The sequence below is a fragment of the Carassius gibelio genome, chromosome A15 (assembly GCF_023724105.1).
Source record: "Carassius gibelio isolate Cgi1373 ecotype wild population from Czech Republic chromosome A15, carGib1.2-hapl.c, whole genome shotgun sequence".
Taxonomy (NCBI): Eukaryota; Metazoa; Chordata; class Actinopteri; order Cypriniformes; family Cyprinidae; genus Carassius; species Carassius gibelio.
In genome coordinates, this window is record NC_068385.1 from 8,002,578 (window position 1) to 8,015,077 (window position 12,500).

At 37.8% G+C, this 12,500-nt stretch overlaps 2 protein-coding genes across 6 annotated transcripts in view; one reads left to right on the forward strand and one right to left on the reverse strand.

Moving 5' to 3' along the window:
- The window catches only part of LOC128029075 (glutamate receptor 4-like), a 77,342-nt gene extending 74,053 nt beyond the window's left edge, over positions 1-3,289 (reverse strand). For all 5 annotated transcript variants that reach the window (XM_052616550.1, XM_052616549.1, XM_052616552.1 and 2 more), the window contains exons 1-2: positions 2,646-3,289; positions 660-818 (exon numbers count right to left, since the gene is read on the reverse strand). In XM_052616550.1, the coding sequence (XP_052472510.1) occupies positions 660-818; positions 2,646-2,718 (232 nt within the window). In that variant the 5' untranslated portion in view covers positions 2,719-3,289. The remainder of the gene's footprint in view (positions 1-659; positions 819-2,645) is intronic.
- LOC128029077 (guanylate cyclase soluble subunit alpha-2-like) overlaps positions 1-12,500 on the forward strand; it is a 174,570-nt gene that overhangs the window by 129,890 nt on the left and 32,180 nt on the right. The gene's annotated exons all lie outside the window — the stretch shown is intronic.

The following is a 12,500-nucleotide window of genomic DNA, read 5'->3' on the forward strand; positions in this document are numbered from 1 at the left end:
AGAAGATGCTACTGCAGTAAAAAATCAATGATAGGTAAGTGCCTTTGTCTCCCAGTGAAGTACAGATATGTAAAGGAATCTAATCTACATATTCATGTAGATTAATTGAACTTAAGTGGTTAAATGGTTTTAAGTTATGGCCTCTTGAGTCCTGAGCTTTTTCCAGGATGCAAACACGCTTGCAATGCTCAAGCATTTGTGTCTCTGTCTGCATAGAAAACATTTCCGACCTACAACCCTGACTTGAATCGGAGGCAACTGAAAAGGAATCGACTGACAACCATCCTAACAAAGCCAGAAATGGATGGTTGCACACCAGAGAACATGTTAAAAGCTGGTCAAGAGTTGATGCTGAGGTATATGCATGCATCAAAAACACTAAATTAATGAATAAGGTGCTCTTTAAAGCTGCGGTGTATCGTTTCCCCACACAGAATAGCAAAAATAAGACACTCCCAATCCCCCACATCGCCTGCCATTGGTTATCCAACAGACATTCCCATCTCATTTCATTGGTTAAGTAAGAAAATGTTTTGCAAGAGCCACAGGGTCAGTGTCTCACTCGTCATGAAGTCAAATGTAACTCTGAACAAGAAAAGGACCTTATCAAAATTTAGTTTCAGACTGTGTTTCACATCATTTTTGACATCTTTACTCACAGGCATTGGTGACAGCAAAGCTGTTGGCCGTCTCGATGTTGTCGACGTGTGGAACCAGATTGAAAGGGGCTTCCGAGGCATTCGGACTTGTGTTGTGAAGAAATATGGCCAAGCGGAAAGCTGTATATTCTTGATCTGTGTTTCTTATAAACAACCCACCTGGAAAGAGAGAGAGGAAGAAAGAATGAGTGACTGCAAAGAGGAAAGAAGCACAAAAGAGGTGCTTAACGACTAATTCACCCGAAATTGGAAAAAAATTTAATTTACCTTTATGACTTTGTTTTTCTTTCACTATAAATCATACTCTCAACTGTACATTAAAATATGGCTAATCAGCTAATGGCTAAATGCTATTGGTTCTTCTGACTGTGAACTACCAATGACGTCAAATCTTGATGCACCATATTGTAATCCACACAATCCAAAACACTGGTTTTCTATTTTTTTAAAACATATGCTGCTAAAAAAGAACATTATTTAGTGTATTTGGTATAATGAAATGTGTTTATGTGGTTTAAGAACCTTTTGTGGAATAGAAGTTTCCATGGATGTTAATGGTTCTTCATGAAACCATCAATGCCAAATGAAGTGTGAAGAGCAGTCTGAACATTCTGCTAAACTTCTTGCTCTGTGCTCCACAGATTTAATCAAGTCATACGGGTTTGGAATGACATGCAGGGTGAGTTAAGTGCTCATTTTTGGGTGAACTGTCCCTTTAATCATGGAAATTAATCACGCATTTGTTGTTGGTGTCACCAGAGCATGCATGTCTGCACTTGGCTGGGCCAGTGTCACGGTCTGTTTCATCACACCCTCCTAATTCTTCTCTCATTTTGATGGACGTTTTGGCTCAGCTGCAACTGGAGACCCTATAACGTGCTTTTATTTGCGACGAACAACACAAGCATTGTGCATTACACTGCAGCGGTATGTAAATGTCATTAAGCATTGCGTGCAACTGTGCATCTCTCTCGCTCTCGTTCTGTGAGTGTGTGTGTGTGTGTGTGTGTCCCTATTTAGCGTATTAACTTTATCAGCAGTGCTGTCAAAGGCGCACAAGTCAGCGACCGCATCTCATTAAGGCGCGAGACTCTCCATCTCAATGAGCAATGCAGTGACTTAACACACACGCAAGACACATCCTGCAAAAAGAGAGGAAACTGTGTGTGCAAAAGAGGGTTGGGGGGGGGGCATGCATAGTGGTTTGCTGATGTTGATCAAACATTGAGATGCAAATCTTGTAAAATGGGAAACTTTGATCAGACTCAGATGGGAAGAGGTCATCCCACATCGTATAGAAAGACAAGACCGAATACTGCAGTGATGCTCTGAACTGCAATGAAAGCGCACTCAATATGCACTTGTCCACAATCTTCATCATGATGACCACAAGTCATGCATGCTAAAGTACTCCAAGCTCTTGAAAACATAATTCCATCCGAATTATACTGCATATGGAGAGAATAACAATTATGTTAAATAACAAATTTAAGGGGGAAAAAATCTTAAATAGCACCAGATTTGGACACTTTGCAAGGCTATAACCACAAAAGACATTGTCCCCCTCAGTTATCCCCTTTGCGTAGGCTACTATTAATTGTCCCAATTTTAAAAAATGCTAGTCAACCAATATGTGCATTCTTAAATTTTACATTTGATTGACAATCTTTTACTTATCGGTCAATTGGCTTAAATAACGCATTTGGCGCTCAAAAGCACCTTTTTAGTTTTTTTAATTTTTTTTAAGCAGAACAGTGCAAAAACGAAAACCCTTAAACCCCAAAACAAAGAGGCATTTCAGCACACAAGGTTCTTTAGATAAAAAAAAAAATGCTTTATACTCCTTTTAAACCCCTTATTTGAGTATTTGAGTAACGGAGTGTATATTGTGAATGATTATGCACTATCGTTATCTGTTGCACTGCGATATTCCTCGTGGGGTTAATAAAGTGCCGATATGTCTATCATGTTAGAATTGTAACTCACCGATCTGGACACTGCTGGGAAAAACCCCTTCACTGATTCCCCACAGCAGCGGAATCAACACCGGGATCCGCATTCTGTCCGAGTCAGAACCCGTCGGGACTCATGGATGGATAGATGGTGACGGGAGGGAAATTAAAGGAAATAAATGGATGTTAAAGGGAGTTTCAGCAATCCATCATAAAGGTAATCCGTGTGTTCCCCGCTGTATCCACTGGAGAGAAAAGAGGAATCCGTCCGAATGAACGCGCGAGCGTGTGTGTGCGCGCGCGAGAGAGAGAGATGCGCGCTCACTCCTTTGCCTCTAAGGTCTTCGGTTTTTAAACTGTGTTTGCAGAGGCAAGTACCGCTGTTACTTCTGCTCATACGTCTAGATATTTAAACAAACCACTAAACATACCAATTAAACTTGACTGCTAGCTGCTGAATATAATATGTTGTTCATGCAAGACTCGCGCGTTCTTTGTGTCCGTTTGCAAGCATGCACTAGATCTTCGTCTTTGAGCCTTGCGCGTCTCGCACCTTGCTTTTATCATGACGTTTCACGTTAAAAGCTGTTCAACTCTTACAAACGCTCCGCGAGCCCCCTGCGTTCACTTCCGTCCCAGTGCGTTGCGTCTGTCTGCATTTTGAACGCAAGAACGCGTCCCGTGTGGACGCCCCTGAGGATTCGCGTGCGTTCTTTACAGACACAGAAACATGGTGTTCGGTGTTTAGTGCACACTACTTCTCTCTCTTTCTGATGTCTTTCTCTCGCGTGCAACACAGTATGAGCCACATTTCATTTTCACCTTCAGTAAAGCTGAACAGAATAGAACAGTGTATCAGTGTAGAGTAGAAGAGAATAGATCAGAATATAGAAAAGTAGAATAGAATTGCAATGTGTAGAGAATAATATAATAGAATGGAACAGTTTACAACAGAATACAGAACAAAGAACAGTAGACCTAAACAGAGTTATACAGAAAATAAAAGAACAGAACAGTGTACAGTAAAATACCGTAAAGCAGAATAGAAATAAATAGAGAACAGGTGAATAGAATGTGGTTTTTAGAATAAAATGGAACCGTGTAGAGTAGAATAGAATATACTAGAACAGAATACAAGAAGAGTGCGGAGTTATATAGAGAATAATGGAATGGAACAGAAGTGTACGGTATAATAAAATAGAGAAAAGAAGAATTGAGAACAAAGAACAGTAGAACAGAGTATAAAGAATAATGGAATAGAAAAGTGTAAAATAGAATAGAATCGAAGATATAGAATAGAAGATTAATAATAGAGATTGGAATGGAGTTATTTAAAGAATAATATAACATTATAAATTAAAGTAGAATAGAACACAATAGAACAGTATAATATGAACGGAGCAGTGAACAGAAGAATAGAATATAGTAGAACAGAACAGTAAAATATGTAACTATACAGAGAATTATAGAATAGAACAGAATAAGAACTGTATAATAGAATGGAATTATATAAAGAATTATAGAATACTGTACAGTAGAATATAATAGAGCCAAGGAGTCTCTCTCTATATATGAAACAGTCATGATGCACATATACAGTAGCTATAGCTTATAGCAGAATACATAGATTATAAAACAAGAATATAGAATTATTACAGTGTATAATAAAACAGGATGGCAAACTTTACAAGTGCAAACACTCAGGCGGTGCAGTAACACTTAGCATGCAATATAGTTTATGTAGTGTAAACACAAATACATTATAAATGGTATTTGTGCAGGTGAAGAGCTCTCTCTCTCTCTCTCTCTCTCTCTCTCTCTCTCTCTCATATCCTTTGACAGAAACCTCTACTGTCTGAGTATTTGCACGTAAATCCATCATGCCATTTTCATTCCACAGCAGCCGGGATCAGTTTCTCCTCGGCATTCACCTCTCTAAAAAGGTTTCGGTGTCCTCACATATTTATATGTTCTCCGGTTAATATACGAGTTGCCGTTTTTCAGTTTTATGACATTTGGCTCGTTCCCGCGGTGTGGTCTCTACGTGGCAAGGCCGCAGCTGTGTCTTATTGCCCATTCATAATCGTTACGGCCTCCGGCGGCGCTGACAGACGGATTGTAGAGGCTCCCTCGCTTTCTTTAGAGACTTAAACGACAGAAAATTGTCTCTTGAAGGGTTAGATGGTGAGAATATGGGATATGGCTGCTGTAATCATTAAGAGCGATCAGTGAAGGGTTATGATGTAATAGTGTGATTGTTGCTGTCCGTGGTGCTGAAGCTGGACAGACACTTTGAGGAACCTTGCTTTTTTTATATATATATAATGTTAGTAAAGAAATACATTTTATTATGTATAATATTTATTATTCTGTAACTTAATTCCTATTATTCGCAGATGAATTTTCAGCATCATTACTCCAGTCTTTAGTGTCACATGATCTTCAGAAATCATTCTGATTTGCTGATTATTATCAATGTTGAAAACAGCTGTGCTGCTTCATATGTTTGTGGAAATTAAGATACATTTCAGGATTCTTTGATAAATAGAAAGTTCAAAAGAACAACATTTATTTTCACTAGAAATATTTTGTGCCATAAATTTCTCTGTTGTCACTTTTAATAAATTTAATTCGCTTTTGCTGAATAAAAGTATTAATTGCTTAAAAAAAAACATTCTGATAGCAAAGATTTTAACTAATATATTCTAATAAAATATTATGAATACTTATTAATTTTTGAAAAATTTCAAATAAATTAAAAAAAATACATTGTTTTATGTTATCACTGTACAAAAGTCAAAACTAATTATACAATAATAAATATAATTTTATAATTACTTTTGTAGTTACAATTAAATATATATTTTATATTTAGCTAACAGCATATATTTTTAGTAGTGTTACTATTAAAAAGTACATTAAAGATAATAAAATTACAGAAAATACTGTGGTAAAACTTAAAACATTCATGCATAATGCATTATAAAGGTATTCATAATGTGCATTATATTTCTTCATAAATAATTGTAACCAAAATTACATTTTGAAGTTTGTTTGTCATGTGTTTTAACGCATTATACTTTCTAAGGTGTAACAATGCATGGATAAGTATTATAATCTTTTATAAGCATGGTTACAGTTATTTATACATTGCATTATAACATGCTTTGCAAGGCATAATTAATGCATTAAAATGACTTTAATAATTATTGTAGTAAAGTGTTTCCAATATTACCTCAAAGTTGCACTAAAGTTTTATTTCGAGAGTTGAATGGAAAGTTAACTTCTCGTGATGTCGGAGCACTCGAGGTGTTTTTGTGTCTCTAGTATAGTATCTCTGTCTATGAAGTATTACTCTGATGACTCTCTCAGTGAGATATAATGACTCTCTTGCTCTCAATGACTAATGGCCCTCCTGAGATGTTATTAAGGACTGGATGGCTTTGAATTTAGGGGCATTTCTTTTTACCGCATTGAGCATGCATTTCAGGGAGGCCGTGAGAGAATTGATGCTTTCGAAATCTCTCTCGCTCTATATTGGTGTGTTTCTCCACCCGGCTTTACTTCCTTCTGTAATACCCTAAAATCATATGCTTCCAAAGAAAGCTTTCAAAGGATGTGCCGATCAATGGAGTCTGGAGGAACGGATCGGATCCCCGTGCCAGAGAAAAACAGATTCAATTTATTGATTAGATCAAAAGCAACAAGAGCAATTGGTTCGGTTTCGCACAATTTCATGAGAAACTCAACACAAAATATCTCTTCGCTTGCTTTCCCAAAGGAGCATTTTTATTATTATTTGTGCTCAAAGGTTGCTATGTTATAGCTTTTTAGATTTTGAGTTCTCATTCATGTTTTATTAGTTATAAACTTTCCCCCTAAAATTACTCTGGTGACATTATAGACAGCATATCTGTCACAGTAAATGTGAATATCAGCTCAGACCATTTGATATCGTAATAATCTAATGAGAAATATCTGAGCTCATATTGACATCTCAGACTTTTATTTTAATGCTTTTCTGATGTAATAAACTTGTTTGTTCACCCGATACAGCATTGCATTTTTAAAGTGTTTTGAGTAACATAATTGTCTCTACTGTCACTTTTGATTCATTTAATTTGCCTTTTCTGATTAAAATTGTAACTGCAGCATATGCAATTATTTTTATAAATAAAGAAATATAGTATAAATAATAATATAATAATTTAATATAATATAAATAATAAAAAAATTTATTTTTATAAATAAATAAATGATTTAAGCTTTTTTTATTTTAAATAAAATAATAATTTAATATATTATAAATGATAAAAATAATTATTTTTATAAATAAATAAATGATTTAAGCTTTTTTATTTTAAATACAATTTAAAATAAATTTAAAAGAACACAAAATAACATGTATTATTGCCCATAAATAAAATTGCCCAATAATAAATATAATAATCAAATATGTTTTAATAATTATTTTTAACATTTAATAGCATACAGCATATCTTTTTCTTTAGACTATTTGAGTAGTTTTACATGTATAAACGTATTTCTATTAAAAAAAAGAGTGCATTATTGTGATAACTCTTTAAAACCTTTATGTATGACGCATTATAAAGGTATTCATAATGTGCATTTGTAATGCATTATATCTTTTTTTATAAGTAATTGTAACTAATGATGAATTAGCTCAGATCATTTAATACTGTGATAATAAGAAGAAATATCTGAGCACATATTGAGATATTTTCTATTATAGCATTTCTGATTTATTAAACTTTCTAGTTCACATGATACAGCAGTGCACTTGTATTGTGTTTCGAGAATAAAAGAGCGCAAAAATGGCATGGTTGCTTCAGCAAATGTGTTTTTATTTCATGTTTGCTTTTGTAAACACTATCGCTTAGGTTTAGTGTCGGTGTATGTTGTTTTTAAATGCAGTAACCCTTCAGAACCATTTTAAACTATAGTGAACATGCATAATTTGTTCTTAATCTGTTTCGGAAAAAAATAAACGTTTTTAATGTCACTCACTAGACATTTCAAAATGTTTCAAATGCATGTTTCAAAATGCATGATTCACTTTCACTTTGAAAGTGTTGCCAAATGTGCAAGAAGCAACGTAAATGTCAGCGTTTTTCCCACTGAGCCTGTCCTATGTGTTGATCCACACACACACACACACACACACACACACACACACACACACACACACACTCTCGTGTTTGTGCGAGTATTCAGCTCATGTTGTAGCACACAAGGTGCTGGAAGGCTATCACGCAGCATCTGGGCGCTCATCTGCTTCTTAATGACATGCTAATGGCTTTAACGTGTTGCTTGCTCTGTGTGTGTGTGTGTGTGTGTGTGTGTGTGTGTAGATATATCAATAAACCCTCACGGGCTGAAGTGCTCTACAGCTGAGCTCGTAACACAGATCAGTAGTACATCTGTAAGTCCTGATGTTCTCCCATGATCCTGATTCAGGGCTCCACGGCTGTGACTTGACTTTATATTAGAGGATTAATGGTGTTGATGAACTTCAACATAGAGATGTATAGATGTGAATGATTGAAGCGATGAGTGTATGACGTCAGGTGAAGTTTCTGTTTTGCATGATGATAAAACCTGTTAAGCAAACAGCATGTGTGGAAAAAAAAGATAATCATAGTTTTAGTTTATTTAGTTTTATATATTTTAGTATTTAAAGTTAAGCTAAACATGAGAAATGTTGGCAACTACTTCACTTAACATTTATTTTATTTCAAGTAACAGACATTTTTATGGCTATAAAAAATATTTATTTTAACTATAATAACCCTGATATGAATTATATTACAAACAACAAAAAAGACTTAATAATAATAATAATTTAAAAAATCGAATGCGCTTTACTCACACCCAAAGCGCTGCAAAAATATAAAAAAACAATATAAAACTCCACTTACACACACGAGCGGGATGAATGTGGCATGTCTGACGTTTGTGTGTAAAACAGTGGTCTGAGTAAGTGCAGGTGGTCATGAATATTCATCCTACGGAGAGAAAGCCCCACTGTCTGACTCTGATCAGTTGCTTCAGTGTACTGGATGGTTGCTAGGCAGTTGCTAGGGTGTTCTAGATCCTGGATGGTTGCTAGGCAGTTGCTAGGGTGTACTGGATGGTTGCTAGGCAGTTGCTAGGGTGTTCTGGATGCTGGATGGTTGCTAGGCAGTTGTTAGGGTGTTCTAGATGATTGCTAGGCAGTTGCTAGGGTGTTCTGGATGCTGGATGGTTGCTAGGCAGTTGTTAGGGTGTTCTGGATGATTGCTAGGCAGTTACTAGGGTGTTCTGGATGCTGGATGATTGCTAGGCAGTTACTAGGGTGTTCTGGATGCTGGATGGTTGCTAGGCAGTTGTTAGGGTGTTCTGGATGCTGGATGGTTGCTAGGCAGTTGTTAGGGTGTTCTGGATGATTGCTAGGCAGTTGCTAGGGTGTTCTGGATGCTGGATGGTTGCTAGGCAGTTGCTAGGGTGTTCTGGAGGCTGGATAGTTGCTAGGCAGTTGCTAGGGTGTTCTGGATGCTGGATGGTTGCTAGGTAATTGCTATGATGTACTGGATGGTTGCTAGGCAGTTACTAGGGTGTTCTGGATGCTGGATGGTTGCTAGGCAGTTGTTAGGGTGTTCTGGATGCTGGATGGTTGCTAGGCAGTTTTTAGGGTGTTCTAGATCCTGGATGGTTGCTAGGCAGTTGCTATGGTGTACTGGATGGTTGCTAGGCAGTTACTAGGGTGTTCTGGATGCTGGATGGTTGCTAGGCAGTTGTTAGGGTGTTCTGGATGATTGCTAGGCAGTTGCTAGGGTGTTCTGGATGCTGGATGGTTGCTAGGCAGTTGTTAGGGTGTTCTGGATGATTGCTAGGCAGTTACTAGGGTATTGTGGATACTGGATGGTTGCTAGGCAGTTGTTAGGGTGTTGAGGATGCTGGATGATTGCTAGGCAGTTACTATGGTGTTCTGGATGCTGGATGGTTGCTAAGCAGTTGCTAGAGTGTTCTGGATGCTGGATGGTTGCTAGGCAGTTACTAGGGTGTTCTGGATGCTGGATGGTTGCTAGGCAGTTACTATGGTGTTCTGGATGCTGGATGGTTGCTAAGCAGTTGCTAGAGTGTTCTGGATGCTGGATGATTGCTAGGCAGTTACTAGGGTGTTCTGGATGCTGGATGGTTGCTAGGCAGTTACTAGGGTGTTCTGGATGCTGGATGGTTGCTAAGCAGTTGCTAGAGTGTTCTGGATGCTGGATGGTTGCTAGGCAGTTGTTAGGGTGTTCTGGATGATTGCTAGGCAGTTACTAGGGTGTTGTGGATACTGGATGGTTGCTAGGCAGTTGTTAGGGTGTTCTGGATGCTGGATGATTGCTAGGCAGTTGTTAGGGTGTTCTGGATGATTGCTAGGCAGTTGCTAGAGTGTTCTGGATGCTGGATGGTTGCTAGGCAGTTGTTAGGGTGTTATGGATGATTGCTAGGCAGTTGCTATGGTGTTCTGGATGCTGGATGATTGCTAGGCAGTTACTAGGGTGTTCTGGATGCTGGATGATTGCTAGGCAGTTACTAGGGTGTTCTGGATGCTGGATGGTTGCTAAGCAGTTGCTAGAGTGTTCTGGATGCTGGATGGTTGCTAGGCAGTTGTTAGGGTGTTCTGGATGATTGCTAGGCAGTTACTAGGGTGTTCTGGATGCTGGATGGTTGCTAAGCAGTTGCTAGAGTGTTCTGGATGCTGGATGGTTGCTAGGCAGTTGTTAGGGTGTTCTGGATGATTGCTAGGCAGTTACTAGGGTGTTGTGGATACTGGATGGTTGCTAGGCAGTTGTTAGGGTGTTCTGGATGCTGGATGGTTGCTAAGCAGTTGTTAGGGTGTTCTGGATGATTGCTAGGCAGTTGCTAGAGTGTTCTGGATGCTGGATGGTTGCTAGGCAGTTGTTAGGGTGTTCTGGATGATTGCTAGGCAGTTACTAGGGTGTTGTGGATACTGGATGGTTGCTAGGCAGTTGTTAGGGTGTTATGGATGATTGCTAGGCAGTTGCTATGGTGTTCTGAATGCTGGATGGTTGCTAGGCAGTTGTTAGGGTGTTCTGGATGATTGCTAGGCAGTTACTAGGGTGTTGTGGATACTGGATGGTTGCTAGGCAGTTGTTAGGGTGTTCTGGATGCTGGATGGTTGCTTGGTAATTGCTATGATGTACTGGATGGTTGCTAGGCAGTTACTAGGGTGTTCTGGATGCTGGATAGTTGCTAGGCAGTTACTAGGGTGTTCTGGATGCTGGATAGTTGCTAGGCAGTTGCTAGGGTGTTCTGGATGGTTGAGACTGATATTAGTATTTTTTCATTTTATGTTTGTCTGAAAAATATGCAACACATTGTTTATTCATTTGTTTTCATTAAAACTAAATGAATTAAACTTTCGAATGCAATTTAAACACGTTTCATAATATCTCTTATATCTCTCATATAGCTCATATTTTCTCAGTAAACAATGGATAAAATATGTTAAGACTTTTAACGGCAAAATTGCTTATTAATGAAATCTCATTACATTTTAGATGCTCTTGATGCTGATATTGTCTCTCCAAATGTCTGGGGAAAAAAGTATCTGTGCCAGAACTTTTCACAGGAATAACTACAAAACCTAATGAGATCACATTGGAATTGCAGATCTTGCGATACGAGGCTGCTTTCCAGCGGCAGAAAGAAAGTTTAATGAGTAAACCCTGCTCCGACTGGTGTTCCATAATTACAGCTCGTTCCCTAAAGGACCGGAGCGGCGCGAGACACTCAAAACGAGAGAGGAGAGAACATATGCTAACATCATTTTAAGTCTCTTTAAAGGCAACCGAACAACACGGTCAGCAAAACCAGAGCCGAGCATGTAGGATCAGTATGCACAAATAAGAAAGTCAAAATTAGAAAGTGCAGCGCTGATTATGAGGAATCTGAAACTCTTCCAGCGCAAAAGAGAGTTTTAATGATCCATTTTTACAGTGGGAGTCAATGCACATAAGCTAAAAGAGTCTGAAATTATTGTAATTTGATGTTATGCGTCAGACAAACTCTTTAGATTTTGTCTGTGAACTTCCGTTTTTGTGGAAGCTTTATATATTTTATGGCATTGCAGTTGAAGAGGATTTTCTTAAAGTTATCACATTATTTGCATGTACATCTGCACATTGTTGTTTATGATGAGAATTCGTGCGATGATTCCCCGCAATGATTCATCTCAACGCATCTGATTGGCCGTTGCATTTATCATAAACTCAACGGAATCGTGTGTGATTGGTTACAATGCTCGACATTGTAAACCGCGTAAAAAGAAATATGATGCAAAACGATATTGATTTAATGCTGCAATGGTCACTTTTCATTTAATTTTCACATTAACTTTATTCTTTTAACAACAGTTATAGAATTAGTTTATTTGTGCATGAGAGAGGAGAGAACATATGCTAACATCATTTTAAGTCTCTTTAAAGGCAACCAAACAACACGAAACCAGAAAGCCAAGCGTGTAAGATCAGTATGCACAAATAAGAAAGTCAAAATTAGAAAGTGCAGCGCTGATTATGAGGAATCTGAAACTCTGCCAGCGCATAAGAGAGTTTTATAGTCATAGCACATAAGCTAAAAGAGTCTAATATTATTGTAACCTGACGTTTTGCGTCAGAGAAACAAGTGCGTGGCCATCTTTAGAATTTTGTCTTTGAACTTCTGTTTTTGTGGAAGCTCTGTATATTTTATGGCATTGTAAAACTGCGTAAAACTAGATATGATGCAACACCATATTCATTTAATGCTGCAATGGACACTTTTCATTTCATTCTGCTCCTGATGGTTTTTTTTCTCCGTACTTTTAAGGTAAAAGAAA